At 46.7% G+C, this 27,835-nt stretch overlaps 1 protein-coding gene across 1 annotated transcript in view; it reads right to left on the bottom strand.

Annotated features, from left to right (window-relative positions):
• The window catches only part of TCF7 (transcription factor 7), a 72,166-nt gene extending 53,390 nt beyond the window's left edge, over positions 1–18,776 (bottom strand). Inside the window, exons 1-3 of the mRNA XM_054389449.1 lie at positions 18,564–18,776; positions 18,386–18,452; positions 17,926–18,032 (exon numbers count right to left, since the gene is read on the bottom strand). Coding sequence (XP_054245424.1) covers positions 17,926–18,032; positions 18,386–18,452; positions 18,564–18,776 — 387 coding nt within the window. The remainder of the gene's footprint in view (positions 1–17,925; positions 18,033–18,385; positions 18,453–18,563) is intronic.
• Between the last annotated feature and the right edge of the window lie 9,059 nt (positions 18,777–27,835).

Below are 27,835 nucleotides of genomic sequence, written 5' to 3'. Positions count from 1 at the left end.
CAGTCCTGCTGTAGAAAAGTAATTCCCAGGGTGTTTCTTCTTTGATCATCAGGGGAATGGTTTGCTGAGCTCAAATGCATTACACATCCAGAACCTCACTGAAGGCAGGGGAGCTGTATAGGCAATACAGGGCACGACTTAGTGGTGATGCACATAAAGAAAAACCTCTCTTGGCTCTTAGTCCCTGGACTAAACGTGCAAAGCCAGCAATTAGAAACAAGCAACTGGCCTTTCAGTGAGCAAATAGGACTCGACTATGAGTTAAGTCCTAGAGACTCCAGTACGTGTCAGGGTTCATTTGTGCTTAGTGCTGCACAGGCTCGGAGGATCAGAGCCCTTCAACTGCAAAGCCCCCTGAGAACAACCCCTTTTACCAAGGTAAAGGGAGCGAATGAGTCAAAGGGAATAAGCTAACAATAATGGGACAGCTGATTCTACCAGCTGGCTTCATGCACAGCAATTTTAGACAGCCCAGCCATACTGTAACACATCAGCAGGCCACCAAAGGCAGCACAGAGGCAGGAAGCACTGCAGTAGTGGGAGACTCACATCTGCAGGGGGGACTTGTCTCTCCCTGCATCTGCTGATGCTACAGCTTGTGCACCCCAGCTTACAGAACCATAGAATAGTTTGGGTTGAAAACTAATCTAATCTAAAACCCTGCACTCAGCAGGGACAGCTGCACCTAGAGCAGGTTGATGAGAGCCCCAAACAACCTGGCCTGGAATGGTTCCAGAGATGGGACATCTCCTACCTCTCTGGGCAACCTGGGCCAGGGTCTCATCACCCTCACTGGAAAAAAAAAAATCTTACTTATATAAAGTCTAAATCTCCCTCATTTAGTTTCAATCCACCACCCCTTGTCCTGTCCCAACAGGCCCTGCTAAGAAGTCTGTCCCCAGCTTTCTGCTCAGATCTTGAAGCACTGAAATGTCACCAGAAGGTCTCCCTGGACCTTTCTCCTCTCCAGGCTGACCAAGCCCAACTCTCTCAGCCTGGCCTCACAGCAGAGGGCTTCCAGCCCTCCCAGCATTGCTGTGGCCTCCTCTGGCCCTGCTCCAACAGGGGAGCTCCCCCCACTTTTGTCACCATGAAAGTCTCAGGAAATGCCACCAGGTTTGGAGGTGACAGGGTGGCAGGTGGCTTAGAGTGATGACATAGGTCCACTGCAAATCCAGATGCTCTCTATATGGAAGGGTGATGGGAGGCTGTGTGACATGAGCATTGGGAGGGTGCAGAGCTATGTGAAAAATACATCAGGGAAAAAAAGTACATCAGGGAAAAAAGTGGATTTTGGATGAACGGATCTGTGATGATTCTGACTTGCTGAGAAATGTTACCTATTCAATGGTGAAAAGCAACATCAGCCAAGCATGGGCAGCCTTTGAAAAATGACAAAGACAAGAATTTTGCAGGAGTCTGGAAAATCCCCATCTCCCCTAACAACTGCAGAAGGGTAATTGGGAATGGCAGCAATCACAGGAGACAGCAGCTGGCGGCACTGCTGAGTGATATTTCCATCAATGTCCTGCCAACAATACCATTACTGGATTATCAGGATGGATTAAGCCTTTAGCCAATTACCCCGACTGGCAAATTGTGGATTGTCTAGACTCCTGCATGTTCACCAACATGCAGGAAGCTTCTCTTTATCGCTGCAGCATCACACCATGCTCTTGTGGGATCTAATCCTGCCCTTCCCCGGCAGGTTCAGGTGAGCTGTGCCTGCAGCTCTGGGCTGCCTTAGTGTAGCCCTGCACACAGAGAGATTTATTTCAGATGGGATTCTCATAAATTCAGAACGACTTCCAAATTTCTTGACTAGGAGATCAAAGAGGCAAGCATTTGCTTCATGCCATCTGTGGAGCTGCTCGACAGGGCAACGCAGTCTGCGGAGGGGGGAGGAGAAAGGAGAAAAGAAAGTCTTGGAGATTATGCCCTCAAAAACAAGCTCAAATGCTACCCTCACATTAAAAAGCACTGGATAGCAGTAACAATTAATTTCTTAACTGAAACCCGCCCAACTGTGTTCAAGTGTTTTAATTTGCCTATTGCTACAATATGCAAGGGAGCTGGCAGTAATGGATTTGCAATTAAAACTAAAACTGGCAAAGAAATCGCAAAGCTGGCAAAAGAGCTAATCTGCAAGCCATGATCACAAGATTACAAAGTGTTTATGCACATGCTAATTACAAGAGCACATCGCTGGGAACCACTCGCAAGAGAGAATGCTGCCTCTGCCTGAGCTAAAGCCCTGGATCTGCACGGCCAGCCCAGCCAGCACCCTACCTGCTTCCCACAGCTCCCACAGTTGGGGAATGCGGGGGAGGGGGGGGAGGGGGAAGAGCAGTGGTCCCTGTGTGGAAGCAGGGACAGAGACAAGCAACAAGCAGGCTGAGTACTCCCAGTGCCATCCCATGCTGCACTTAGGGCAGGCTGGTGACTGCTCCTCCATCAGGTCAAGAGTAGTGGTCACCAGGAGCCATAGCCTCCACTGCAGTATGGACCCATCAATGTGAAATGAGATCACCCCAAATAAACTAGCACACAGTTATTCACCCTGTTTGCTTTCATCCTGCTGCTTCTTGGCTCTAAAAAATAACTCTCCCAGCAGACAGAGTCCCTGGAGATTGGTGGGATGCAGAGGACATGGCCCCAAGCTGCAACCACGGAGGACAAGCATGCTGCCACGAGCACAAACCTTACAAATTACCTGAAAAGGACGGGATGGCAGGGGAAAAGGGCTTACAAATGATCAAACAAATAGCTCATAATGGAAAGCAGCAGTGGTCATGGGCACCGTGAAGGGCAATTTTGAACCACGCAAGAGAGAATTTCAAGGAGAAAACAGAGTGGAAGAGTTGTCCCAGAATAGAAGGCTGCTGGGAAAACTGAAATTCTTTAATATATAGGATTAAGGATTGCCAGTATCCTCAGGGAGGCAATGCAAATGGGGTTCAGACCATTTTTTCCATAAAAATGATGAAGGAGAAAGAATAGACTTTGAAGTTCAATGTGTTAGTAAATGAAAGCGCCAGCAAAGGAGACACAAAGAGAAAGCAAGCCCTGGATGCCTAGAATTATGTCTTAAACACTTGGTACTGAAAGACAGAACCCCAGGTGATGAGGAGACTTCCCTTCATGCCATGCATAGATCCCAGAAAATCTCTAGCTTAGAAACTGCCTGAGAAAACAGCATTGCACAACAAAGGTAGGATGCAGTGCACCCTTCAAATGGGATTCTTCAGCCTCCTCCAGCCAGCCCAGGATGACGAGGCTATGAGCAGCAAGTCAGTGAGGACCTGGTGCAGATGCCAAGCTGCTCACGGATGTGTAAAGCAGAGAAAGGATTTCTGGATGGTATTCTGAGCGGTATGAAATGATGGCTGGAGTTGGTGTGGAAGGAGGTGACAGCTAACCAGAAATGTCAGAAATCCAACAGGCACCTCTAGAGATTTGCAGGCCTGGCTGCACTGACAGGGTTGATCATTTCAAACGCCCTCATGAAAGCCAGATGGTTCGTCCAGGATGCATAGAGGTGGTGAAGGACCTTGTAAGGATGTACAGCAATAGTCAGTGCCGTGTCTGGCAGGGGGCTGGATGGTCTTTGTGGTGACTTCCCAGGGGTATCAATGGCCTTGCTCAGTTCTGGCAAATTGTGTTTGTGTGGTCATTGCACCAGGTACCTGGGTAAGGCAATTACAGAGTGAGTTCAACCCATCGCTGCCAGTGCCTGTGCAATGCCATGCGTCAGGAAATGGCACCCGACCATCCTTGATGCAGATAAGCACCATGGAGTTAATTGCCACTACAGAAAAGGTGGTTCAAGGGAGAAGTGCTTCAAAACTTGGCTCAGAAATTAATTTATCCATCCCTGCCTGTCAAGCAGTTAATGGCACATCCAGCTATTGGAGTAACTGAGTGAAATCCAGGAGCCCATGGGGCAGAGGAGATGATACATCATAATAAAGAGGAAAGGACAGAATGTTGGGTCCTTCAGACTATAAATGCTATGCCTCTACAGCTGTTGCTTGCTCCAAGTGAGATGTGTGGACTGTAAAAGAGTTTAAGGAACTGAACACAGCCACAAAGTTGTTGTGTTTTGTTTGGTTTTGGGCTTTTTGTGTGAATTTGAGAGATGTTTTCCCTTATGTTCTGATATTGAGTTGTCTTCTCTGTACTTGCTAGCCAACATCTAAACCAGGATCTGGCTGGGGTCTGCCATTCTGTCTCTTGCAAGGAAAGCCCCATATACAACTGTTGCCTACTTCAAGACTTCTACAAACCAGTTTAATAAAAGCTGACTGCATCTGCTTCCATATTATTAGTTCTGCCCCAAAACTCTGTTCCTGGCAACACAAAGTTCCACACTAATGAGCCAATCTTCCCCTCCCATGGCAGAACTCCTAAACCTCCACACCATTCAGTTCACAAAGTTACCACCCTGTTTTCCCCTCAGGGGAGGGAAGGATTGCAGCTGCAGAGGGGGTTCTTCAAATAATATGAAGGCCAAAGATCTGTGGGAAAATCTGCTCTCAGACAAATAGCACCTGGGGGCATCTGCAGAGAGAACCAGCCCCTCTTTACTTCTGTCTGGGTCCCATGTCCTTCTGGCAGCAGAGTTTTTATGAACCAGGCTGCTATTAATCCCTTGCCAGCTCCTACACCCTGCCATCCTCTGTGGGCAGACAGCACGGAGTGGGAGATGCTGCTGCAGGGAAGTGGTGTTCCCTTTAGCCAGGTTCTGTGGCTTCATGGGGAGAAGCTTCTACCCGGGGCAGTTATTTCTCACCCCCTCCTGCTGCATGAAGGAGGCATTTGGTGTGTACTGGGACAACTTTGCTCAGTTTCTCCAGACTTTTTCACCCGTTCTTGCCACTTTTCTCCCTCCAGCGCCAAGCGCGAGACAAAGCATGGCTGGAGGTTATTGTGCTGCAATGCTGCTGCTCAGATTAAAGAGCAATCAGACAACCCCAGTACCTGACTGAGACTCACTGCTAGACCTTGACAAAGAAATGGCAAAGTCTGGAAGCTGAGGACCTGCTGCCCTGCTAAACACCCCCAGGGCATCCTGGATGAGCTGGGGGCTGCACCTTGGCTTTCCTGTCTGCTTGTCCCTGGGATGTAGAGATCCTTAGGGTGCAGAGATGTCTAGGGTATAGAGATGCCCGGGATACAGAGACACTCAGGGTGCAGAGATGTTTAGGGTGCAGAGATCCCCAAGATGCGGGGATGCCTGAGATGCGAGGCAGAGCCCCAGCCACCACAAAAACGGGTGGTTTTGGCCTCCATGCACTCACACCTTGAGCCTCCAGAAAAGAAAACTGAGGCTTAGGATTTGACATGGGCACACTTGATGGCTTTAATATTTTATAGACAGATGAGCTATCAAAATGGTTGTTCCTACTCCATTGTGCCGAATTTCCTCACGTTTCTAGAAGCTGCTCTGAACTCATCTGCACTCCAGCGCTTTCTGTTTCAAACCTTTCTGCACCACATGTGACAGCAGCGTCTCCCTGGAAAGGATTTCACTGGCTTCTGACTTAGCCTGAAGCCATTAACAGACAAACTGGCAGCTAACTGCTGTTAAAAGGTGATTTCCTAGAGATTATCATTTAAGGAAAGAAGGTTCCAAGATAAATACACTCATTCTTCATGACAAGGAATGTGAATTATGCATCCATCTTTGCTGCTTGTGTCCAGAAAGGATGCCATGGGATCCTGGGGGTTGTTGTCATCAGCATATTCCAAGTGGGTACATAAGAAATGACATTTTGTCTAATAGCCTCACACAGGAGTTGTGAGGTGTGTGCTGGATCATCCCTCCAGGATTGGGGATTCCACCACCTTTTTGTTTAGTGTCTAGAAGTAAATGGTCTAACAAGCAGCACAACTGAATGTTTTTTTGGCCAGTCCTTCTCTGACAGCTTCTGAAACGTCCACTCCTGCAGGAGCCTGTGCTGCATTGTATGGGTTCCTTCAGCATGGACACAGCCTCCCCTGCAGTGCTCTCCAAACGGTGCTGAGACATGAAAAGATAAAGCTCCAAGATACTCCTGAGGGAAACGGAGTGACAGAAAAACAAGCTTCTGGGGGACTGGGAGTAGAAGCTGGGATAAAACCACACTGCCTCCACCACAGCCCTGCACAGCAGTTAAAAGACTATTCGGTTCCTTTGCTATAAAAGTTGGTAACACACCTCACATCTTACCTGATTTTTGAGAACATCCTGTGTTAACACATAAACAACTGGTGCTGCTAAAATCTGTTTGTTTGGCTATTTGCACATGTCTGACACAGCACCTGATGCTCTCCAGTAAGGGGATCACTCAGCTCCTTATCAAGCCAACTCCCAGGGCAAAGGTTCCCACCTGCGGCACACAGAAAATGCACCCGCTGGGAGCCAGCCATTCACCACAGCACTGTTTGGAGAAGAGCATCTGAATGAAGAGTGATGCTTTTGGATACAGGAGCTTATCTTTCAGGGATCCCAGCCTGGAAGTGTTCAAAGCCAGGATGGCCATGGGGCATTGAGCAAGTCTGGAGAAGAGAAGGCTCCGAGGTGACCTTATTGTGGCCTTTCAATATCTGAAGGGGGCCTACAAGAAAGCTGGCTAGGAACTTTTTAGGATATCAGGCAGTGATAGGACTAGGGGGAATGGAATAAAGCTGGAAGTAGGGAGATTCAGGCTGGAAGTGAGGAGGAAGTTCTTCCCCATGAGAGTGGTGAGAGCCTGGAATGGGTTGTCCAGGGAGGTGGTTGAGGCCCCATCCCTGGAGGTGTTTAAGGCCAGGCTGGATGAGGCTCTGGCCAGCCTGATCTAGTGTGAGGTATCCCTGCCCATGGCAGGGGGGTTGGGACTGGATGATCCTTGTGGTCCCTTCCAATCCTGACTGATTCTATGATTCTAAGTCTAGCAGGAGGTGTCCCTGTGCATGGCAGGGCAGTTGGAACTTGATCACCTTTAAGGTCCCTTCCAACCCAAGCCATTCTATGATTCACCGCTGCCTGCCTCATTCTTCCATATGCTTTTACACACAGATCCACTGGATCAGCACAAGTAGTGCACTATCATTTACCAACATTTCATACCAAGTCTAAATATGTACAGGTAGTGATAAGCTATTTCCAGTGAATGCCAACAACCAAACAACCAGCACTGATGGATCAGGTTATTTCCTGTCCTCAAGTCAAGAAATGAAATCTCTTCAACAACTCTTGTGCTCAAGTGCTGTCAGAAGTCCCAACCAGCACACACTCAGTGTTTTTGCCTGAATTCTACTCCTGGAAGGAAAAGCAGAGTTCACTGGCAGAGCAGAAAATGCACATTGCCAGATACAACCCTGTTTTCAGATCCATAATAACAAAAAGGTGCTGGAGTTACCGTCCCTGGAGGTGTCCACACAAGAGTTTAAGGCACTTCACACCCGAAGCATTCAAGAGCTTTTTTTGGCTTTTTCTACACACCTGGAGTCTGTTGGATTACACAGAGCATGCTGCCAACAGGAGCCAGTGTTTCTTTACACTCAGGTGGAAATACACCCTTAACCTATTGCTGCCTGTGTGTAGAAATAAATGCACTTCCTCTAGGACATCAAGATAAATTTGTTGCTCTTTCAAGGTGTTCTCATGTTCCCCCTGTCCAGCTGTTTTAGGGAGCTAAAAGAGCAACAGCAAACAAATTTCTGTGATGTCATTTGCAACATTTTATTCTTCAAAGTAGCTAAGAGCCTGCAAAGATTCAACAGATTGATCCAAGGACCTGACAGTCAGTTTCCACCAGAAAGGGACTCCAGAGCTGGACAAGGGACAGGAGCTGCTCTTGAAGCTAAAGCAAGACAAAGAAAAATTGTACACAGTGAATCACTGTGAGCTGTTTTGCTTGAAGAGTTTGTGTCCTGTCCCATTGCAACCACAGCTACATCTGATTTGTATAAAACTTCAGACTTAATAATTTTCATGCCAGCTCTTTAAGAAGCAATGTCATTTTCTTCAACACCCTATTATCTCATTCACCATCTCCCAAGATTTTGCTCCAATTCCAAAAGCAAACTTATTTTGAGGAAAAAGACTGTTTCCAAGTGGCTTTAGAGGGGGCATGCACTTAAAACCCTGGACAGGCTTAAACCACAACCTTCAGACATCCTCATGTCAGGGGGTGCACATCTCCATCATCCCCAGCTCTGTTTGGAAAATCAAAATGCAAACATGAGAGCAGCACTGCAAATTCAAAAGCTATCCCCAAAGTAATGATTTCAAACAAGTAACAAGCTACAGCAAAACACAGCAGCAATAAAATCCAACCTGATGAGCTCTTCAAAAAGATCCAGAGCGATATCAGTTGGCAGGACTGTGTTGTCTGTCCCAGAGCTATCCAGGGCTTTGCTGCAAACCCACCAAAGGCAGAAGGCTGCATCCTTTCATATCTCAAAACAAAAGCCAACCTCTGATGGCTGGGATGAGGAAGAATTTTTTGTTTTGGACACATTACTGTATAATTACTGCAGATTTTATTTACTTTCTTTTGAATACTACAGCAGATACAAAGGCTGTATAGATGTGGTAGCTCCTCGTGCTATCATCCATTGCTCTGGGTTTATATTTGACAATTACCCCTCCGAAATATCAGGGACTTGTGTGTCTCTTGAAGACAAAAGAAAGTATTTCCATTGCTAGAAAGAAGACAGGGAAATACAACTGATGTTGTCAACTGCTGTCCAACTGACAGCAAGAAAAGAGTCCATTGTGAAATAAATAAAACAAATTCATTTACCCCAAACCAGGGTTAAGGAGTGTGGGGAAAAAATCAGAAAGGAACACCACTGAGCAAGGGGTGGGAGCAGAACATGGAAATTTCTACAAAGCACAAATGTTGCTAAGAATATTCGAAAGTCAAAGCTTTCTGTGGGTGTGCAGGCATAGAAATGTTAACACAAGCATTTCATGATCACCCAAATTGCTACTAGCCTGCATCCTCTCTCAATGGCTATTTTTAGGACCCAGCCTTTCATGTGGTATAACGATGTGGATTTTACAAGAGCATTTATAATGTGTTTCATATGGTGCTCAGTCCTGGAGAAATTGCTTTGTATCAGAGAAAGTTAAACAAAAAGGTTGGGGTGGGTTGGTTTGGGGTTTGTTTTTATTATTGTTGGTTTATTCCTTATTTAATATTATTGCTTCTGGTTTGGATTTAGGGTTCAGAAGGGTATTTTAGTCCCAAAGGATCACTCTGGACAGCAGGATGTGATCCCACAAGACATCACCTGGTTTTCTGAATCCATGTGTCCCTCTGGAGGGTCGGATCAAAGCTGGCACCGGGACAGTCTGTGAGTTATTGTAAGAAGCAGAAGTGCAAAGGCTGGATTCTGGCTGGTGTCAGGGGTTGTGCCCTGGCTCCCACGTCAGAAGCAGCCTTTCTTCTTTCAGGGCAAATCACACAAAGCCAGGTTTGTAGAAGAAAAGGACTCCTCCTCACCATCTCCATGCCAGTAATTCTGAGCAGCAGCACAGAATGAGAACCAACTCCTCAGCCTCTCCATGCTACGGACAAGTTTTCATGGGGCAGATCTAACGATGGCTTATTCTCTACACATGAAAGCAATCTCCACAGGGACATATCCTCAGCCTTAAGAGCCCCACATTTCAGATCCTTTCTAAGCATTTTGCTGGGAAGATCTCCCACATGCTTCTTCCATGAGCGTGTTTGTAATTGCACCCCCTGTGCTGAGCCAAACACACTTTATGATCTTGGGCTTTCACAAACCAGATGATCTTTAAGGTGCCTTCCATCCTAAATCATTCCCTGATTCTATGATTTAGCTTTTGTGCAAGTCCCATCAGAGGAGAACCTCTGCTTACCCTCGTGTGCTATTCCCCAGAGCAAACCACATCAGCAAACAAATGCAACATGTAGCACTCAAGCTGAATCACTTCAAAAAAGTTGGGGTTTCTTTTGGGTCAGTCCATGATTACCATGTAGCTCTTGAAGGCAGATGTGTACTTCGTATAGGATAGTTCCAGATTCTCCATGGAACAAAGGAGACACTGTTGAGACATTTTTTGCCTATCATTTAATCAAATGTAAAGTTGTTACAACCCAAGGGGAAAAGTGCTCCAGATTCTAGGGTCCAGCTTCACTTTGGTTTCAAAAACTCACCACAGCATTGTTGAGTTTACTGTTTCGTTTAACAAAATGCTAATTTTGGGACCCCATGCAACACAATGAACTAGATTCTTCTCCTTGCAGCTGAGCCGTGTTTGGCACAGAAGCAGCAGATGAGAGAGGAATGGTGGTTTAAAGCCACTTTGGTGACCTCTTGACCAATGCTTCCAGCCAGTTGGATGCTTCTGCACACTGCTCATTCTGCCAGGTTCTGCTAACCCTCCCTATCCTCAGTACTGACCAAACGTCTCACTTTCTCCATGAAACCACCTCACAGAGGGTGAGGTAGTGGAATAGTCCTTCATGACTTTGGGAAGGGTCACAAATTCTAAAGACCCAAAGACAAAAATCTATCGGAAATGCCATAGGACAGAGCAGTGACAGCTTGCTCTGTAAGGACGTGAAGGTGAGAGCTCTTTGTCTGAGATCACTGAGGTGACCAAGAAACAGACCCTGCTGTGATCAAGGATCAGAGGCACACGATGTTGCAATCACTTCCTTTAAGAACTGAGGTAGGTGGGTTTGTGAGCCAGCAGCATGTGCTGAACTGGCAATCCCAATGTGAGAATGAAGACCTCAGCCAACATTTACAGAGGGCTTGGTACAGATTTTGCAGGTTCCCAGGACATCTCATCACTCACACCATGGAACTCACCCTGCCTGGGGGCTGGAGGAAGCCATGCCCTCCTGGACAGACTGCTGGACAAGCTAGCAGAGGAAACTGGTGTTCAGTCTTTACTGATTCAGCTGGATTAAATCTGGAAAGTAGGAAATAACAAGCTCTGTATCCTGTTAGCAACCCTCTGAGTCATGGGTCCAGCTCCCCAACCTTTGCTTCATCCCTCAGACAGACTGATGAGCACATATCACATCACAGACTGCTTTTTAAATGGAGATTTGGAGGAACATCCCATGAGAGAGCCTGTGGAAGGGACTCACAAGTCCCATCTTGGCACCAACCTGGGATATGGCCAGGCTCTGAAGTTCTCCCTGCCGCAGTGGCTCTACAAAGAGTTCAGGAAGCAACTTGTACCTCCTCTCCAATTTCTGTGCCCTCCACCCACCACTGGTAAATGATGAGGTAAGAGCCCACCAGGCTGGGAGAAATGCTGACATCAGCCATCTCCTGGCACTACAAGCAGTGAGCTGAAGCAGCAGAGGCAGGAGAAACCAAGAAAATGAGCAGTACACAACCTTATGTGATAGCTGTGGACAGCCAAACATCTCAGAGGGGTGAGAGAGAGAAGATGCCACAGTGGCAAAGTCCTCTCCAAGAGGACAGTGCTGTGGATCTCTGGTAACATTCTCAAATCAGTGCAACAGATGGTAGAAGACAATCCTTGAGGATTTCAGGAGGGATCTGTGACTTGTACATGGTGCAGGAGATTTTAGTGACTGAACTGTTTATCACACATGCCTGAACGAAATGCACCCTGTCCAGCACAGCCTCCTTGTGAGCACCTGTGATGTTCACAGGTCCTTCCTTCACCTTCTCTGTGGGGAATTAGTGAGGGGGCTGTATAAAATGAAGACTAAATTTGGTGTTGCTGAATTACTCATGGCCAAAGGGCAGCCAAAGAAGTGTGGGTCTGAAACAAATGACCAGCTGTAGATATTTCCTCAAGACTGTTGATATTTCTCAGCACCTGATGGTTCTCTACCAATAACTATCATGTCCTGCACACCCAGACACACAGTCCAGAGCAGACTGCAATCTTAGGTGTGCAGTGCACACCACCCATGTCCTGAAACCCTGCTTCCCTTGCAGATCATGCTAGAGATAAGAGAGGGGTTCAGCCTGTGATAGGATCTGGCCCTTCACAGATGATCCACGAGAGCAGCCAACAGTCATCCCTGCATCTCAGCAATGTCTGCTTAGTCACAGGCACACACACTGTACTCAAACAGCAAATACCATCACACCCAACCATATGCACTACTCAGTTTCCATTCAAATGCAGGAATTCAATGGTGAATGGACAATTTCTACAGGGAAGGGACTGCAAGCTGCAGGAGGACACATATCCTGCTGGTGAGCAGCAAGAGCACGTTGCAGAACTCATCAGCCTCCCACCACTCCCTGCTTCTCCATTAAAGCTTTGGATCTCAGACCAGCTCTGTTCTTTCATCTGTGACATGTTGGGTACTGCTAGACCCAAATAATTTTGTTCTCCACAGTTAAAATCTCAAAACTATCAATCGTTAACACAGATGAGTTCTAGGAGCTTGGGTAGATGTTAGGCTTTTGATTTCCTCTTCAAATTCTCAACCAGTTGAGCTAAAAATATTTCACAAACAGCACCAGTTGGCAGCTTGCAAGAACTGCTGCCTTTACCATACAGGAACTCACAGCAACTCTCCCCCGTGCCAGCATCCCATGCCTGGGAAGCCAGTGCCAGGGTAGCCTGAGAAGGAATCCCAGTGGGAGAGCAGATATTGTTTAGCTGTTTGAATCACGTGCAGGATCATTCACATCCACAGATTTACATAAAACTTGCTTTTGTTTCCCTGTGACATTTTTTTCCCCCTCCTCTTTTTTTTTTTCATTCCCAACAATTTTCAAACTAAGGTTCTCTAAGGACCACACACAGGCAATGCTGTATCATCTCACTGCTTCTTAGGCAGAACTCTCTAATTTATTTCAAAGGGAAGTTCTGCTTCAAAATTGAGGGTGTGATATGAACTCACAAATTAACACAAGAATTTTCCTTGGTGGGGGGGGGGAGGGGGGAACCAAGGCATACAAGAATCAGACATGCAAGAAATGACCTTGGAAGCCCTGTGCCTTGGTACATCCACCTAGCTGATATTATACTCTAATATATATATATATTTTTAAAGTTATTTTCATCATTATCCTATTTCAAGCTAGGTAGAAGAGCTGGAAGAAGCGGATTTGCTCTGGTCAGGAGTGAATAAATTGCTCATCTGTCTGTCTGACAGGATGTCCGTCAGCAGCCACCACATTCCTCATGCTTTCTGCCAGGAAGATAAGAATTTATGGGGACAGATTAACATGCTGGCAAGTCCCAGAGCTGCCAGGGAGCCTGGCTGCGATGCTGCTCTCCCACAGAAGCAGGCACTGCTGGGAACACACGGAGCTACTGTTTGCTTGCAGCTGCCCTCCCTCCGTGCACAACATCTGGAGAGGGATGCAGCAGCCCAAGTCCCCATCACATGGTGACTCTGAGGAGTTTTCCCATTGGTTTCAGCAGGATTAGAACATGACACAGGAAAAAGCAAAAGTTATTGCCTTGACAGTGTGAGCTAGGACAGGAAGACCGCTCCACTGAAACAGCCAAGCTGCAGATTTCCTCCCACCAACTGCTGCAGGGTCACCAGCCTCTCCCTGCAAAGGGACACAGCAGCCTTGAGGGAAGAGGCTACAGCAGCAGAGGTCAGGTCCCAGGGCTACTGGAGTGCTTCTGCTGCTGCCTGAACTTGTGTCTGGTGCAGGGCAGCAGGAGACTGAGCTCCATGCTTTCTGACCATGTTAGACATCTAGGACCTGTGGCCCCAGAACAGCAGTAACTGTGCTTGCATCATGCCCTGCCCAAGGGGATATTTCAAATCAACCACCAGGAACCAAGCTCAAGGAACCAAGTGGACCACGGGGACCAGCCTCTGGACATGTGCACTATTTCCTAGGCCTGAGCTTGGGAATGCAGCATCACCCTTCTGCTCCTACCTGAGCTCCAGTTAGGCAACAATTAAGAAAATGAGGCAGTGTCCATTTTCCAGAGCCCCAGAGCCCCTGGGAGCTCTGTTTCTGACATGGACAGACGGCTCAGCTCTGTTACAGGACATCTGAATTCTGCCTGCACACCTCACACACCACAGAGGTGCACAGGAGGTGCGAGGAGCTCTCCCGGGAGCTCTTCCATCAACTGGAGCGGGAAGGCTTCTGCCCCACACATGGCACAGCATGGCTCATTCCCCTAATTTCCAAACCTATTTACAAAAGGAACTTAGAGGAACTTCTTAAACGCTCCTTCTACCACTTAACTACCGCACGGTACAAGATATAACAACGTTCAGAAAACCCCCTCGGGTCTAAACTCAATTATACAACTGTAGCAAGAAAAATATTTTAATCTGATCAAAGTGTTAACATGTTTGACCATGTCTGACCTCTCATCTTTGTAACCACCTGAAAGGTTGATGTTCTTATGAAGGATGTACCTTAATTTGATTTAAAGTCATTTGTACTATTTAAAAAAGGATATAGTTTTACGATTTTCTGTTTCATTTAGAAAAACTGTTTCTCAACTTGTTAATATTCTTTGAAAGTTTCCTGTAGATTTTTAACCTACAGATTCCACTGGACTCTGCAAGAGTCATGGGAGTCAAAGGGAAGTCACGAGACAACACGTGACACCTGGAAGTCGAGGAAGAAAGGGTTCTGCTAGAGATTTCGGATTAATGCAGACTGCCCTGAGATGCTCTGAAACACACTGGACCTTGAACATGCCCACCTCAGCCCAGCCAGCTGATGGGGATTCACTGGACCCTCCCAAAACACCAGATGCTGAGTTCAGCTTGCTGCCTTCTTCCCAGCTCCAGGAGCAAATGAATGTCCTGTCGACACCTCAGTCTGGCTTTCTCTCTTTGATAGCACCACTGACTATTTGCTAAAACCACCATCATTCCAGCTGAACTTCTTCACCTAAGGGGTTCTCAAACCCTGGAAAAGACTCCCCAGGGAGGTGGTTGAACCACCTGGAGGCGTTTAAAAGACACAGAGATGTGGTGCTGTGGGACATGATTTAGTAGCAAATTCGGCAGAGTTGGAGAATGGTTGGAGTCAATGATCTTAAAGGTATTTTCCAACCAAAAGGATTCTATGACTCTATGAATTACTCTAAACCAGTGCTTGCAGCAAAGGTGGGTCACCAAATTGAACACCCAGGATCTGCTTGCTGTGGGGAGGCACATCCCAGTGCTTGCTGGGGACATCATCTGGGCTCAGTGTTGCTACTTATGTCAGGTACCTGGACACAGAATCACAGAATTGTTTCAGTTGGAAAAGACCTCTAAGATCATTGGGTCCAACCACTGACCCAACACCCCCATGCCCACTAAACTGTGTGCCTAAGTGCCATGGCCACATGTTTCTTGAATGCCTCTAAGGACGGGGACTCCACCACCTCCAACAGGTTAACTTTATCACTCTGGAGCAACACCAGAGCACGCACATAACTCAAGTGAGCGTGTTTTGCTATAGAAAAGAGATAGTTTTGGCTGGGGACATTTGGGCAGCCTAGCAGGATGCTGGGCAGAGCAGAGAACAGTTAGCAGGCTCCAACCACCTCAAGGGAAACAGAACAAAACTGCTGCTGCTGGAAAAATAAGACAAAAAAGAAAGCAGCATGGCAGTAACACCGGTAGCAGCACATCCACCTGGGCAGGTGCTCTGGGCTGGCTCCAGCACCCCTCACAGCACCCCAATGGGGCTAGGGGGGAGCCCATGGAAAGAAAATATGGTTTTATGGGGTGTCATGGGATGGGGGTTCCACTCACAGCCTCAGTGCTGCCCCCGCCTCTTTGCCTCTCAGGGAGCTGTATGAGGTTTAGCAAGGCACATGTAAAGCCCTGACTGTTTGCCAAAGTACTCTTGGGTTAATAATTTAAAATTTTTGATTTTTTGAAGATTCTGAAGTTAATCCCAGCTGCAAACAACCATTCCAGGAAGCCTCATTAAGCAAAACACAATCACCACTATCAAGCACATGCATGACAGTGATACGTAATCCCATTCACTCACTCCAGCCCTCCTCCCTGACTCTGCCTCTGCTCAAGTGTTAATTAAACACACTTTTATGGCTGGTTAAGCATCTGCAATCTTCAGGCACAGATCTGACCTCCTCAATTATTTGAAGCAGCCACCAGATTATAGCCCACATTTCCCCTAATATACACAGCAGCAGTAAATCTATATGGGAGCAATACATCACTGGCCACGATAAACTTTGCACAGTTAACAAAAACACGAGACAGAATTGCCCAGAAAGATACATAAGAATAAGGTGTTGTGCCAAATCAAGGCAGAAATCTTCCTGTTTTCTGTTAAGTAACAGGTTTTTGGCTAAAAACATCAAACCACCTTTTGAATTCACACAAACCACAGCAGGACCTGAACAGGCCTAAGAGAAGCTGGCTGAGAGGGTGAGTGCTCTCTGTGGCTCTCAAGGGGATGGGACCTTTCCTTCTCTGCTACTCAGTCTTCTCCTCTTTGAGTTCTGTACAGTCTGTTTAGTCCAGTCTGCAGCCCCAAGAGCAACTTCTTGGGTTTTTATTTCATTGTCAAAGGGTAAGGCAACTCACAAACCACAATCTACTTTTTAGCTTAATTGCTAATAAATAGGCTTTTGCACTTCGTCACCCATCTAGTAAGGGTTTGAGATTAAAAGAAATATTCCACTGCAGCAAGTGGTTGCTGGGCTAATATAACTCTGGATTTACCCAGATTCTACACCAGGAAGCAAAGTACATGCATTTAGATATGACAATATAATAATTTAAAATTTATCCAGAAAATATTACTATTTTATGGGGATACCTGATATAGGGAGAAAGGGACATGAGGTAAGAAGCAAGAGAAGAAATGCTCATTTGGATTATAATAATGTACACTGGTTGTGCCTTGCAAATGCATCTTTTCTTGCTGAAGGAAGATATAATTTAGGGACTGATCCTAATATCTACAAACCAATCTCAGCAAAGTTACAATAATCTGCAGCCAGGAACTCAGCTCCCCAAGAAGTGTTGTGCTGGGGCATGACCAGGATCATGGAGGGACCCATCTCCTGCCATCCAGGCTGGTAAGGATGGGTGGGAGGACCCAGCAGTGATTCCAGTGAACAGTATTTCATCACACTTTGAGTTTCATACACCACAATCCATCCATTTTTAATCACTCTAGTTTAACATCCTTTCAATGTGCAGTGCTGAAATTAATAAGATCATATATTCTTTTAAACCTTCTCCCTTTACAGGTTAACGGCTAAAGCTGAAATAAAGCGATGTTCTGCTCTCATTTACCGACTGCAAATGCAGAATAAGGTCCAAAAGGATGGCAGCAATGCCATGAGCAACACAAATATTGACTATCTGCTGCAATGCTGTGGCATTATTTTCCAAAGTTCTGATAACTCTGTTGTGTAGAGAAGCCTTTCATGTAATTATCCAGATAGCAAAACTTATATACAAGACATAGAATCACTAAAGTTGATTTGACCCCAGAGGGACAAACTTTACAGGGAGACGACAGGAATATTCAGCAGTATTAAGCCTTTTCCTAAAAACCTCAACTGCCATTTTTGAAGCACAAAATCCACTTTCTGGCCCATAGAACCTGGCTGGTTTACAAGCTGATACATCAAACTGTGACTAAGCTGCAACACAGATCCCTGAACACAAACACCAGAAGCTGCTTGCCTCCAAACCCTGTGGCTCAGTGAAAGGAAGGGATGTTCTTCCATTAGACATTAGGTCTTGGCTGCTAGAAGGGTAAAGGAAAACCCAGATGATGGGCAGGTTGAAAAAGAAACTCCTCCAGCAAATTTGGAATGAAGCAGGTGTTTGCTGCTGAGAATCTTTCCCCCTTCCCACTCCTTCTCCCTCCAGTTTGGACAGCACAGCGCTGGGCCAGCTTAGAAACCAGGATAAAAAGCACATGCAGGTGCCTGCAGATAACTGTGACACACTTCAGCAATTAGAGAGACCACGAAACTTCCCCGTGAGGAGAGGCTGCACTCACCAGTGGTGACATAGATCCGTTTGGCAGGTAAGGGTCTGAGAGCATGAGGAAAGGGTAGCCAGAATATGCAGATCCTTTATACATCCCTGGGTCCTGATGCTTCATACCTGTGAAAAGTTGATTTTCCCGTTAAGATTCACCTTAGGACAGGTGATTCCTTTGCCTGTTGGGGGGCCCTGGAGAGGTTACAGCACATTTTGGGACTCTTCGTGCCCCACACTCCTTGGGGAGGGTGATGGGGGAGTACCAGGGATCCCTAGGATGCTTGGTCCCACATGCAGGGAACTGGGGTGGTTCGTTGCTGCCAGGAACAGTTGTCCCCAGGTGGGCTGTATCAGGCAGGCTGGCAGCCCTCGTTCCTGACAGTCACGGGGTGGTGGGTTAGGAACTGGGGGGGCTGGATGGGGTGACCAGAGGTGGTGACGGGTGACACACAGACCCGGGGGTGATCATGACTAACCATCATCCATGTGGTCCGGGAGCTTCTCCTGATAAACTCTCTGCGGATCCTGCACACGCCTCATGGCCTGCATTAGGGGAAGAGACAAAAAGAGAGGGGCAGAGCGGTGGCTGGCGGGGCGCAGGGCGCGGAGCCGGGGCGGGGGATGCGCGGCTGACTCGGCCTGGACTCGGCTCACCTCGGGATCGGCGGCGGCCACCACAGCGGCGGCGGTGGCCGGGCTACCGCTGCCTTCCGACTCGTTCACCAGCGAGGACTTGAGGTCAGCCAGGTCGCGTTCCGTGAAGGCGTTCTCGGGGATCTTCTCCTCCTGCTCGCCCTCGTCCTTGAAGGCCAGCATCTCGTCGGTGGCCCCCAGGTCGTCCCCGCCGCCGCTGCCCAGCTGAGGCATCTTCTCCCCGCGCCGCGCAGCAACTTCCCCGGCGACTGCTGTTCTGCGCCGCCCGGACCGAGACCTTCCCAATTATTCTGGTTTGGATTGTTGTTGTTGTTGTGTTTTTTTGCTTGTTTGTTTAGGTTTTTTTTAACCTCCCCGATTTTTTTCCTCTTGAAAACAAACCCGCCAAATTTTCTCCCCCTCTCCTTTTTTCTTTTCGAAGTTTTTTTTCCTTTCCTCTTTCAACTTTTAAACTTTTTCTAATTTTTCCCCTCCTCCAACTCCCTTTTAAATGTTCAGATTAACTCGAATTGCTTTTCCCTCCCTAAATCTCTTCCTTCCTTTCTTCTTTCCTTCCTCCTCCCCACCCCTCCTTGCCCGGCCGCTGGCGGGGGGCTCGGCAGGCTTGCGGGCGGGCAGGCGTTGCGGGATGCCGGGTAGCGACAAGCCACCCCCCCACTACCACCCCCCGCCCCGGTGACGCTGCCCCCTCACCCCCCTTCTTTCTCGTCTTCTTTCTCCTTCTCTCCGAGCCCCGGAAAGTTTCCCCGGGAGCAGCGGGAGGCGGTGGCAGGCAAAGGCACGGAACGGCCGGTGCCTGTGTACGAACGCGGCGGCGCGGTGGCCAAGGGCTGCGACATCAAAGCGGCCGCCGGTGATTGGCAGCGGCGGGGCGGGGCCAGGGGCGGGACAGACACACACGGACACACAGACACATACACGGACACACGCACGTATGTACACACCGCGCACTCCAGCCTGCCTTAAAGGGACCGACGGCTCGACCCAGTGGCTCCCGCGCTGCAGAGGTGGGGTCGGGTGAGCCCCGCACCCTGGCTGGGCTCGGTTCCGTACGGGGAGGTGGGGTCTCGCTGGCCACCGCTGCGGTAGCCTGGGCTGGTTGCAGGGCGAGAGGTGGTCTGATGGGGGTAGTGGTTTGGGGGGATCGTTGCGGTCCCCGGATGTGTGTGCACAGCTGTATCCACAGAGGTACTCGTGTGCACATCTGAGCAGACATCTGTACACATGTACACGTGTACACACACATGTGAGCACATCAGGGCTGCACGTGCAGCTGTGTGAGCACACATCGGTGCACATTCATGTCATGGACATCATGGAGGTGTTAGGTAGAAGATTGGGCTTGATGACCTTAGAGGTCTTTTCCAACCTTGATGATTCTATGATGCGTGCAGATGTGTACCCATCATGCCAGCACATCCAGCTGTTTGAGCACACATCTGTACTCATGTATGCACACACATCTCTGTAGACACACGTGCACACTCATGCCTGACACACACATCTGTGCACACACAGTCATCTACCTGTATATCTTCACCTGCCCATATGTACAAACATCTGCATATGTAGGTGCTTACATGCACACACACCTCACATGTGTCTGCACATAGTTCTGTGTTTGCCTCTGTTTGTGGAGTTGTACATGTGCGTGGACACACGCCTACACCTGCATGGCCACACATGTGGCTCTGCAGGTATCTGTATGTGCATCCACACAACGTCTGTAACACGTCAGCAGGCACAACTCCACGTCTGGCATGTATGAGCAGTCATCCACACTTACACCGCTGAGATCTGTGTGCATCCCCTAACACATCAGCACAGGCAAGCACGCAACAGTGTGCATCAGCAGGCACAAACACACCTGCACATTCACATCTGCACACACAAACACATCTGCACACCCACACTGGCCTGTGTGCACAGATCAGCACACAACTAAACAGGTGGAGCTGCAGAGACATGTTAAGGCACATACGTGTGCACACACCCCCCCCCAGTATATGCAGAGGTGCACACACAAATCAGCACATATGTGCACACACACACACACGTGTGCCTACAACAACCGTGTCATTGTGGCCACGGGTGACACAGGTGCATGTGGCTGCAGATGCCCATGGCACGCAGGGCACAGGATGATATTCATCAAATCATGGAATGGCTTGAGTTGGAAGGGGCCTGAAAGATGCCCAGTTCAGCCACCTGCCATGGGCAGGGACGCCTCCCACCAGCCCGGGTTGCCCAAATCCTCATCCAGCCTTGTTTTGACACTTGTAAGGATGAGACATCCACAATGTCTCTGGGCAACTCCCTGCCATCACTCCCTCATCCCCGGCCCCATTGCTGGCACAGACACAACACTGGGCAGAGGAAAATTGCTAATCTTCCTGAGTGGTAAGTGGCCTGGAGGGTCAGGAAACGTGAAATTACCAACTTTGCAGCCCATTTCCAAGGCACTAGATGCTTGTGTGTCAGTGTCAGAGTTTATTCTGAAGCAGTTCCCATGGAAAAGGAAACTCTCCATTTCTTCTGTTCACATACGACAGGCCCTGTGCATGTCTCCGGTAGCTTAAAACAACACCCCGATATTTGTTTTCCTTAATTAAGATTGCATAAGATAGCCCTGGGTCCTGGAGGCTTTGCTACAGACTGTAATGACGCCATGTAAATTGTTTTTTCTGACCCAATATACTACATATTGTCCCATTCAGACCTTGAATAGGGAGCTAAAGATCTTGGTCCCTATTTTTCTTGTTAATTAGGGTATTATTACTAGGGATATAATCTTACTACTTTTTGGGGAGGAGAAGAACTAGTTGCAGCCACTTTGAAAAGCAGTAACTATATTTAAATGAAGCAAAATCCCTCTTTCTGCTGGTTGTTGATTTTGCATGACATAGAATTATTGTTCTGATTTACAACGGGGGACACGGTTTACGCTGGGCTAAAGGAGGTGGGAGAGGGAAGGGATGCTCTTGACTGCTTTTTTCCCCTGCTTCACTCTCCCATCCAGATGAAGTGGGTTACCCCATAGGAAACTCTATCTGCACATTGCCATTCTTCTCAATACTACCGAAATAAACCAAGCTGCAGCCACTTTGAGCAATAATCATTTGAATGAGATATTTTCGACTTTAAGATTTATATTTTTTCCCCTCTTCTTTCAGATGATCCTCTTGTTTTGCATGTGAAAAAAATCGTCTGAGATTTACAGCCCTCCCAAATGGAGATAAAGCCTTGGCAATGAGTTGGAAACCTGTTGTAATCTGTGATCCAGGAAACAAAGAGCCTCATTAATGCAGAGACTTTGGTGAGCCTTTGATGTTAGCTAGCATAGCATTCACTCTCAGTTCCATTTGCATTTAAACATTCATAAAAACATCATCTCTGCTTCCTTTGCCTTAAGCAATTTAGGAGTAAAGTATAGCTTCTATTTAAAGAAACCCACTGTGGTGAGGCTTAGAATACAAATATCACATAAGCTTCAAGCAGAGCAAATATTTTATCCTACATTTCTGGTGGGCATATTTAGCAATATTATATTTAAGAGCCAAAATAAAAGATCCATCTTATTTTTGTTAACCTGACACCACATATTTAAGGGGAAAAGAGAAAAAGGGGCTCTCTTAGTTCTAAATATACAAGGTACCAATTTGTGATTTGCAGGAAGTAAGAGAATCCAGAATATTTTACATTATTCACAGGAGATGAATCTTTGAGAGCAGGGTGCCTGCAGCAAGGTGTCTAAATCTGTGTAGAGACACACAACAGGGAAAATTTGGAACAAGCTTAGTTTTATATATTTATTATATATGTAGTTTTCTGAACTGCAGAATCTTCATCATGGAGTAAAAAAAATTAAATGGAGTAAAAAAAATTAAAATCTGATTTATTTATTTTTAACAAGCAGAACAAGAAAAGTAAAACACAAAAAATCCGAATAAGGAAAGCACATAAAAATCAGGATAACAAAACCACAAAAATCAGAATAAGTGAAACACAAAAAAAAACTCAAAGTAAAACACAAAAAAAATCAGAATAAGTAAACCAGAAAGCCACAAACCAAAACAAAACAGAATGAGTAAAACACACAAAAAATCAGAATAAGCCTAACGTGGAGGTTTTCTTCCCAGAGAAGGCACTGTTGCTTCCAGACAGTGTCCTGAGGGGATGGCAGCAGCGAATCCTTCAGAAAACAAGGGCCCAGTGACCTTCTTTTCAAAGAGTTGTCCACTAGCACACCTAGGAGTGGGACAGCACTCAAAATGTTGGAGGTGACCTGGCTTGATGCTTGGAAATCTTCAGCTCAGGTTTTGCACGTTCACTGCACCATTAAAAATACCCAAGCCAGATGAAATTTTATAAACGAAAGGAAATTTTTATGTTTGGTGCCAAGAGTCAGTTCAGCCAGACCCATGTTAGAAGCATTCTAAGCAACTTTCTTATGTGATGAATTTCCAAAATTAAAAACTGAAATGGAAAACACTTAAAAAACTACTTTACATTGGATAAAATATTTCTGGAGCTGGATCAAAGCAAAACCAGAAACCTGGCTGACTTGTCAGATCATATCTGCACTGAACTTCAAGGTTTGATTTGTATTATTTACATGGAAAAGGTCCCAAGAAACCAATTTGGCACCGGGGATCTTCATTACGTTTTTTCACTTGTATGGGTGATTAAATCAATCCAGGGTTCCTACTTGAATTTTTGGGGAAAGGTGCAGTCATCTGTGAATTGAGGAACTTTTCTGATGTCATCTTTGTGCTTCAGACATACCTCTTTCCCCCTCTTTTTTTAAATGAAAAGACTTTTAAAGGAGCATGCTTCTGCTGCTGTTAGAGTTTCTATTTGCCCTTCCAGTAAGTGTTGAGAACTAAAGGTCTATAAGAACTTTTTAGAACATCTTAACTGTAACACCTACAGATAACAGTAAACCAGATTAAATTATAACCAAGCCTGCCTGCCAGTCAGTCTGTCTGTCCCTCCACCTGCATTTATCAGCATGTTCTCTGAATGCTCTGTGTGAAATTCAGCACATGTATTCCACTGCTGCATTATGTGGATTAAGTGAAGCCTCTCTTTTAAACTCAATGTAAATGTTACTGCTAACTTCTCTCAGGCTAAAGTTTCACCTTTTGGTCTTTAAATGGGGCTTCAGAGTGAAGCACTTGGCTTTATTTCATTTAGCTGATTTGGTTTTTTGTTCATTTACTAGAGGAGTAGCTCCCATTTTATGACACGTTTTCTCCTCTCGCACAAGTTCGTTTAATGTTGGTGAAGAATGCATCTATCCCTGGCAGAGGTCAACCATCCTACATCTGCCTTCCCATTTGCAGCAAATACCTTTCCCTGACATGCATTCATCAAAGTAGTTTAAAACCAGAACTATTTCGAGATTTTTTTTTTTTGTACCCAGCTAATCAACTCTCTACTAACCATTCTTCATTCTTTTGGAGAACATTTGACCGATCGTCCTGTAAGGGTGGCTTGATTGATAGATGGGGAGTGCCAACGTTTCAGATGAGAGGGATGAAAAGCCCTGTGTGGGGTTCCAGCTGGGAGTAAGAGCTCCTGGAGGATAGGCTTCTACCAGCTGAACTAAGCCTGGCAAAGCACCAGCATAAATCAGGCCACTGAAAGCTCTGTTTTGCCCAAAGGGGTTTACAGTGGTGTAATTACCTCAGCACAGTCATAGCAGGAACATTTCCTTAGTCTAGACAAGCTCTAATAGGTAAAATAGATCTATCGTTTGCAGCTGAAGCATCTCAACCTGACAAAGCCTGGTGGTGTTCTTTCCACTTGGCCTTTCCTTCACTCCTGTGTGCCTGAGTGCCGCAGGATTTTGTGCTGGTTTGGAGCATCCCCCAGTTTTGTTGGTCTGCAACAGAAAAAAAGAGTCAAAGAGTTGCTCAGCTGCTTCCCTACTTGACTCACTCTGCCCATCTTACTCTTGCACGATTTTAAGTGTTTATTTGACTTTATGCATTGATCTAAACATACTTAAAGGGTTCACTGGCAGCAACCAGAAGATTGCTTCTAAAATATCAACAGAAAATTGACTCCCTCTCATTGCAATATTTGGGTTGCTTTCAGATGTCTGCACTCTTTCCTGGCAACAATTCCAGCTGTTAGGACTGGAGACTTCTGTTTTACCCCTTGGGAGGCAAGGAACAAAGGCATCCTGCTTTCTCCAGAAAATGAGGACAATCTCTCACAAAGGACATCATCAGATGTCATCAGATGTCAAAAGCTGTAATGTGAAATCCACTTTGGAGATAGCCCTTTGGAAAACTCCCTGCATGTATGGCACAACATGGCACAAGCCATCATCAGGTCTCCCAGCATCTCTACTTTTGGCTTTTCCTTGGTTTAGAGGATATGGGTTTGATTTTGTCAGGTTTTAAGACCATCCTTTCAGGGCAATTTTCACTTAAGTCTTTCTTCCTGATACAAATAACACTTCAGATTTTTAAAGGATTTGAGAAGACTCATCTATTTTTCACCCCATGTGTTTTGTTCACCTCATGCTGTTGGAACTGGACCAAGCAACTGGCATCATGGTGATAATATTTCTGATGACTTTCACTAACAGGTTCTCAGTGGCTTGCCCAGCACCGAGAGATCTGAGTTTCAAACAGGAAGGAGCATGTTTATTTGTTTACAAAAACACTTTTCCAGAGCTGCATCCTGTGGTCATGCAATCATCCCAGTAGTCCCTGCTCCGATGAGTCATGCCTCTAAATTAAAAGGACCCATGAAGATGGATTTGCAGAATCACACTCATTGCTTCCACAACTGTTTTCCCCATAAACTAAAGGGGAAAATATGTTGATTTTCAGGTCTGTAAAGCCTTAATTTTCCCAACCCAAAGTACTGTGTTCCTTTTTTCTCTGCCAGTGTCCTTTATAGTTTAACAAAATCCTTACAAGGCAATTGAGGGCTGCAGAGATGCTGAGGGGCCTGGAGCACCTCTGTGAGGTGCAAAGGCTGAGAGCCCTGGGTTGTTGAGCCTGGAGAAGAACAGCCCCAGAGGGGATCTGAGCAATGCTCAGCAAGAGATAAAGGCTGGGGGACAAGAGGCTGGGGCCAGATTCTGCTCAGTGGTGCCCAGGGACAGGACAAGGGGCAAAGGGCACAAACTGGAACCCAGGAGGTTCCACCTGAGCAGGAGGAGAAACTTATTTGCTGTGAAAGTGCTGAGCTCTGGACCAGGCTGCCCAGAGAGGTTGTGGAGTCTCCTTCTCTGGAGAGATTCCAAATCCCCCTGGCCACGGTGATCCTGGAAAAGCTGCTGTGGGTGACCCTGCTGGAGCAGAGGGTTTGGACTGAGTGATCCCAAGAGGGCTCTTCCATTACCCATCATGATGGGCTTCTGGGCTTCTGGGATAGAAGCAGCCCCTTGCTGCACATATGGAACAATTCACATGAAATACCCTTTGTCCTGGGATTCATGCTTGTACACAGGATGGAACAAAGTACAGGAGAAATCCAAATACTGTTGTTTTAGCTCAAGCTCTGCTCAGACACACTGCCCTGGCTGCAGCTGAGCCTGTTTAAGACGTTGCTAGCCAGAGCCATCTTCCATGTGCTTCTTGCCTTCTTAGACCTTGCAGATCCTCCACCAGATGGGGCAGCATAATTTCACACGTAGGCACTGCCCCATCTGCTTCTGTCCAGATGACCCCATTTCTAGAAGCCACCTATTTCTAGAAGCCCATTTCTCACAAGAATCATTTCTAAACCCCTGGCTTAGATGGATCTGAATGAGGAAATTTGCTGACATAGGGGCTGGACGGTGGCAGTGAACTGCTGAACTGAGTGGCAGACAGTGAAATGGGTTTTAGTTGTTGTGACTTGGGACACCTGAATGGACAACTGTCCCTGGATGCTTGAGAGAGCGATGAGAAGAATAAGGCTCAAACTAAAGAATTTTTGGTTGGAAAGGATCTTTCAGATCATCGACTCCAACCATCCTCCAGCTCTACCAAGTCTGGTGCTAACCCATGTCCCTCAGCACCAGTTCTCTGCCTCTTTTAAACACTTCCACAGATGCGTTTCAACCACCTCCCTGGGCAGCCTGTTCCAGTGTTTGAGAACCCTTTGAGTAAAGAAGTTCCTGCTAATATGCAACTTAAACCTCCCCTGGTGCAATTTGAGGTAATTTCCTCTTGTCCTATTGGCTAGTAATGTGGGAGAAGAGACCAAACCCCACCTTGCTCCAACCTCCTTTCAGGGAATTGTGGAGAGCAATAAGGTCTTTTCTCAGCCTCCTCCAAAGTAAACAACCCCAGTTCCCTCACCCACTCCTCATAATTCTTGTTCCAGACCCTTCACCAACTTTGCTACTCTTCTCCAGAACCTCAATGTCCTTCTTGTAGGGAGGTCCTTAAAATTGAACACAGAGGCTGCTTTGCTGAGAAGTAGCTGCAGGGAATGGTGCTGCTGGGGGAAAGTGAAGAGTTTGGGATTATTATGACGGCCTTGGCTGCAGCTCTTTCTGTGATCCCCACATTAGCACATCAAACTCCTGCTGAGCAGAGCTGGAGGCTTTGGCCTCCTGCTTTACACCAACATGCATCTGAGTCCCACTGCAGGAAGCCCTCCCCAACTCTCTACAGTCTGATCATCCCCATTCCAGTGCTGGAACTATGCAGAAAGAAAGGGGGAAAGAAATGGAAACAGCTGGTAGGAAGTGAGAGTAAAAGGAAGTTGTCAGGATAAAGGTGGTGGGGTAGGGCACCAGGTTGGAAGCCAAAGGAAAATTATTCTAATGTCTAAAAGCCACGCATGTCCTGTGGAGTGTATTGATCCCTTCTGATGCATCCAGCACTGCTCCAGACCCACTGCAAATGTGTCTTTCTCTGCACTTCTCAGTGTTTCAGTGTTTTTTTCTGCATTGTTTTCAGCTGCCTGATATGAGGAAGACAAAAAATAACTGAAGAGATGAGGGGGAAAATGAAACAGAGAAAAGAAGATGGGACTGGGGACACACACACACACTGGATTTATACATGTTCCAAACAAAATTATTGAAGAGAAAAGGAGGAAAGAGCTGAACACATCTACAAATCTGACTTCAGCAAGGCAGAGCTTTTTGCTAATGAATGCATAACGCTTCACTTACTACTGGGAATAGGCATTTATTTATTTTACAGATTCTATTTCTTTCAGATCTTTACTGATGGCTTTCTCCAGACACACTGACAATGAGCTGGGGTCAGCTTCTCAGCATCATCCTTCTCTGTACTTCAGACTGAAAAGTG

This window comes from Indicator indicator, chromosome 18 (genome assembly GCF_027791375.1).
Source record: "Indicator indicator isolate 239-I01 chromosome 18, UM_Iind_1.1, whole genome shotgun sequence".
Taxonomy (NCBI): domain Eukaryota; kingdom Metazoa; phylum Chordata; class Aves; order Piciformes; family Indicatoridae; genus Indicator; species Indicator indicator.
This window is presented reverse-complemented; position numbering and strand designations above follow the sequence as displayed.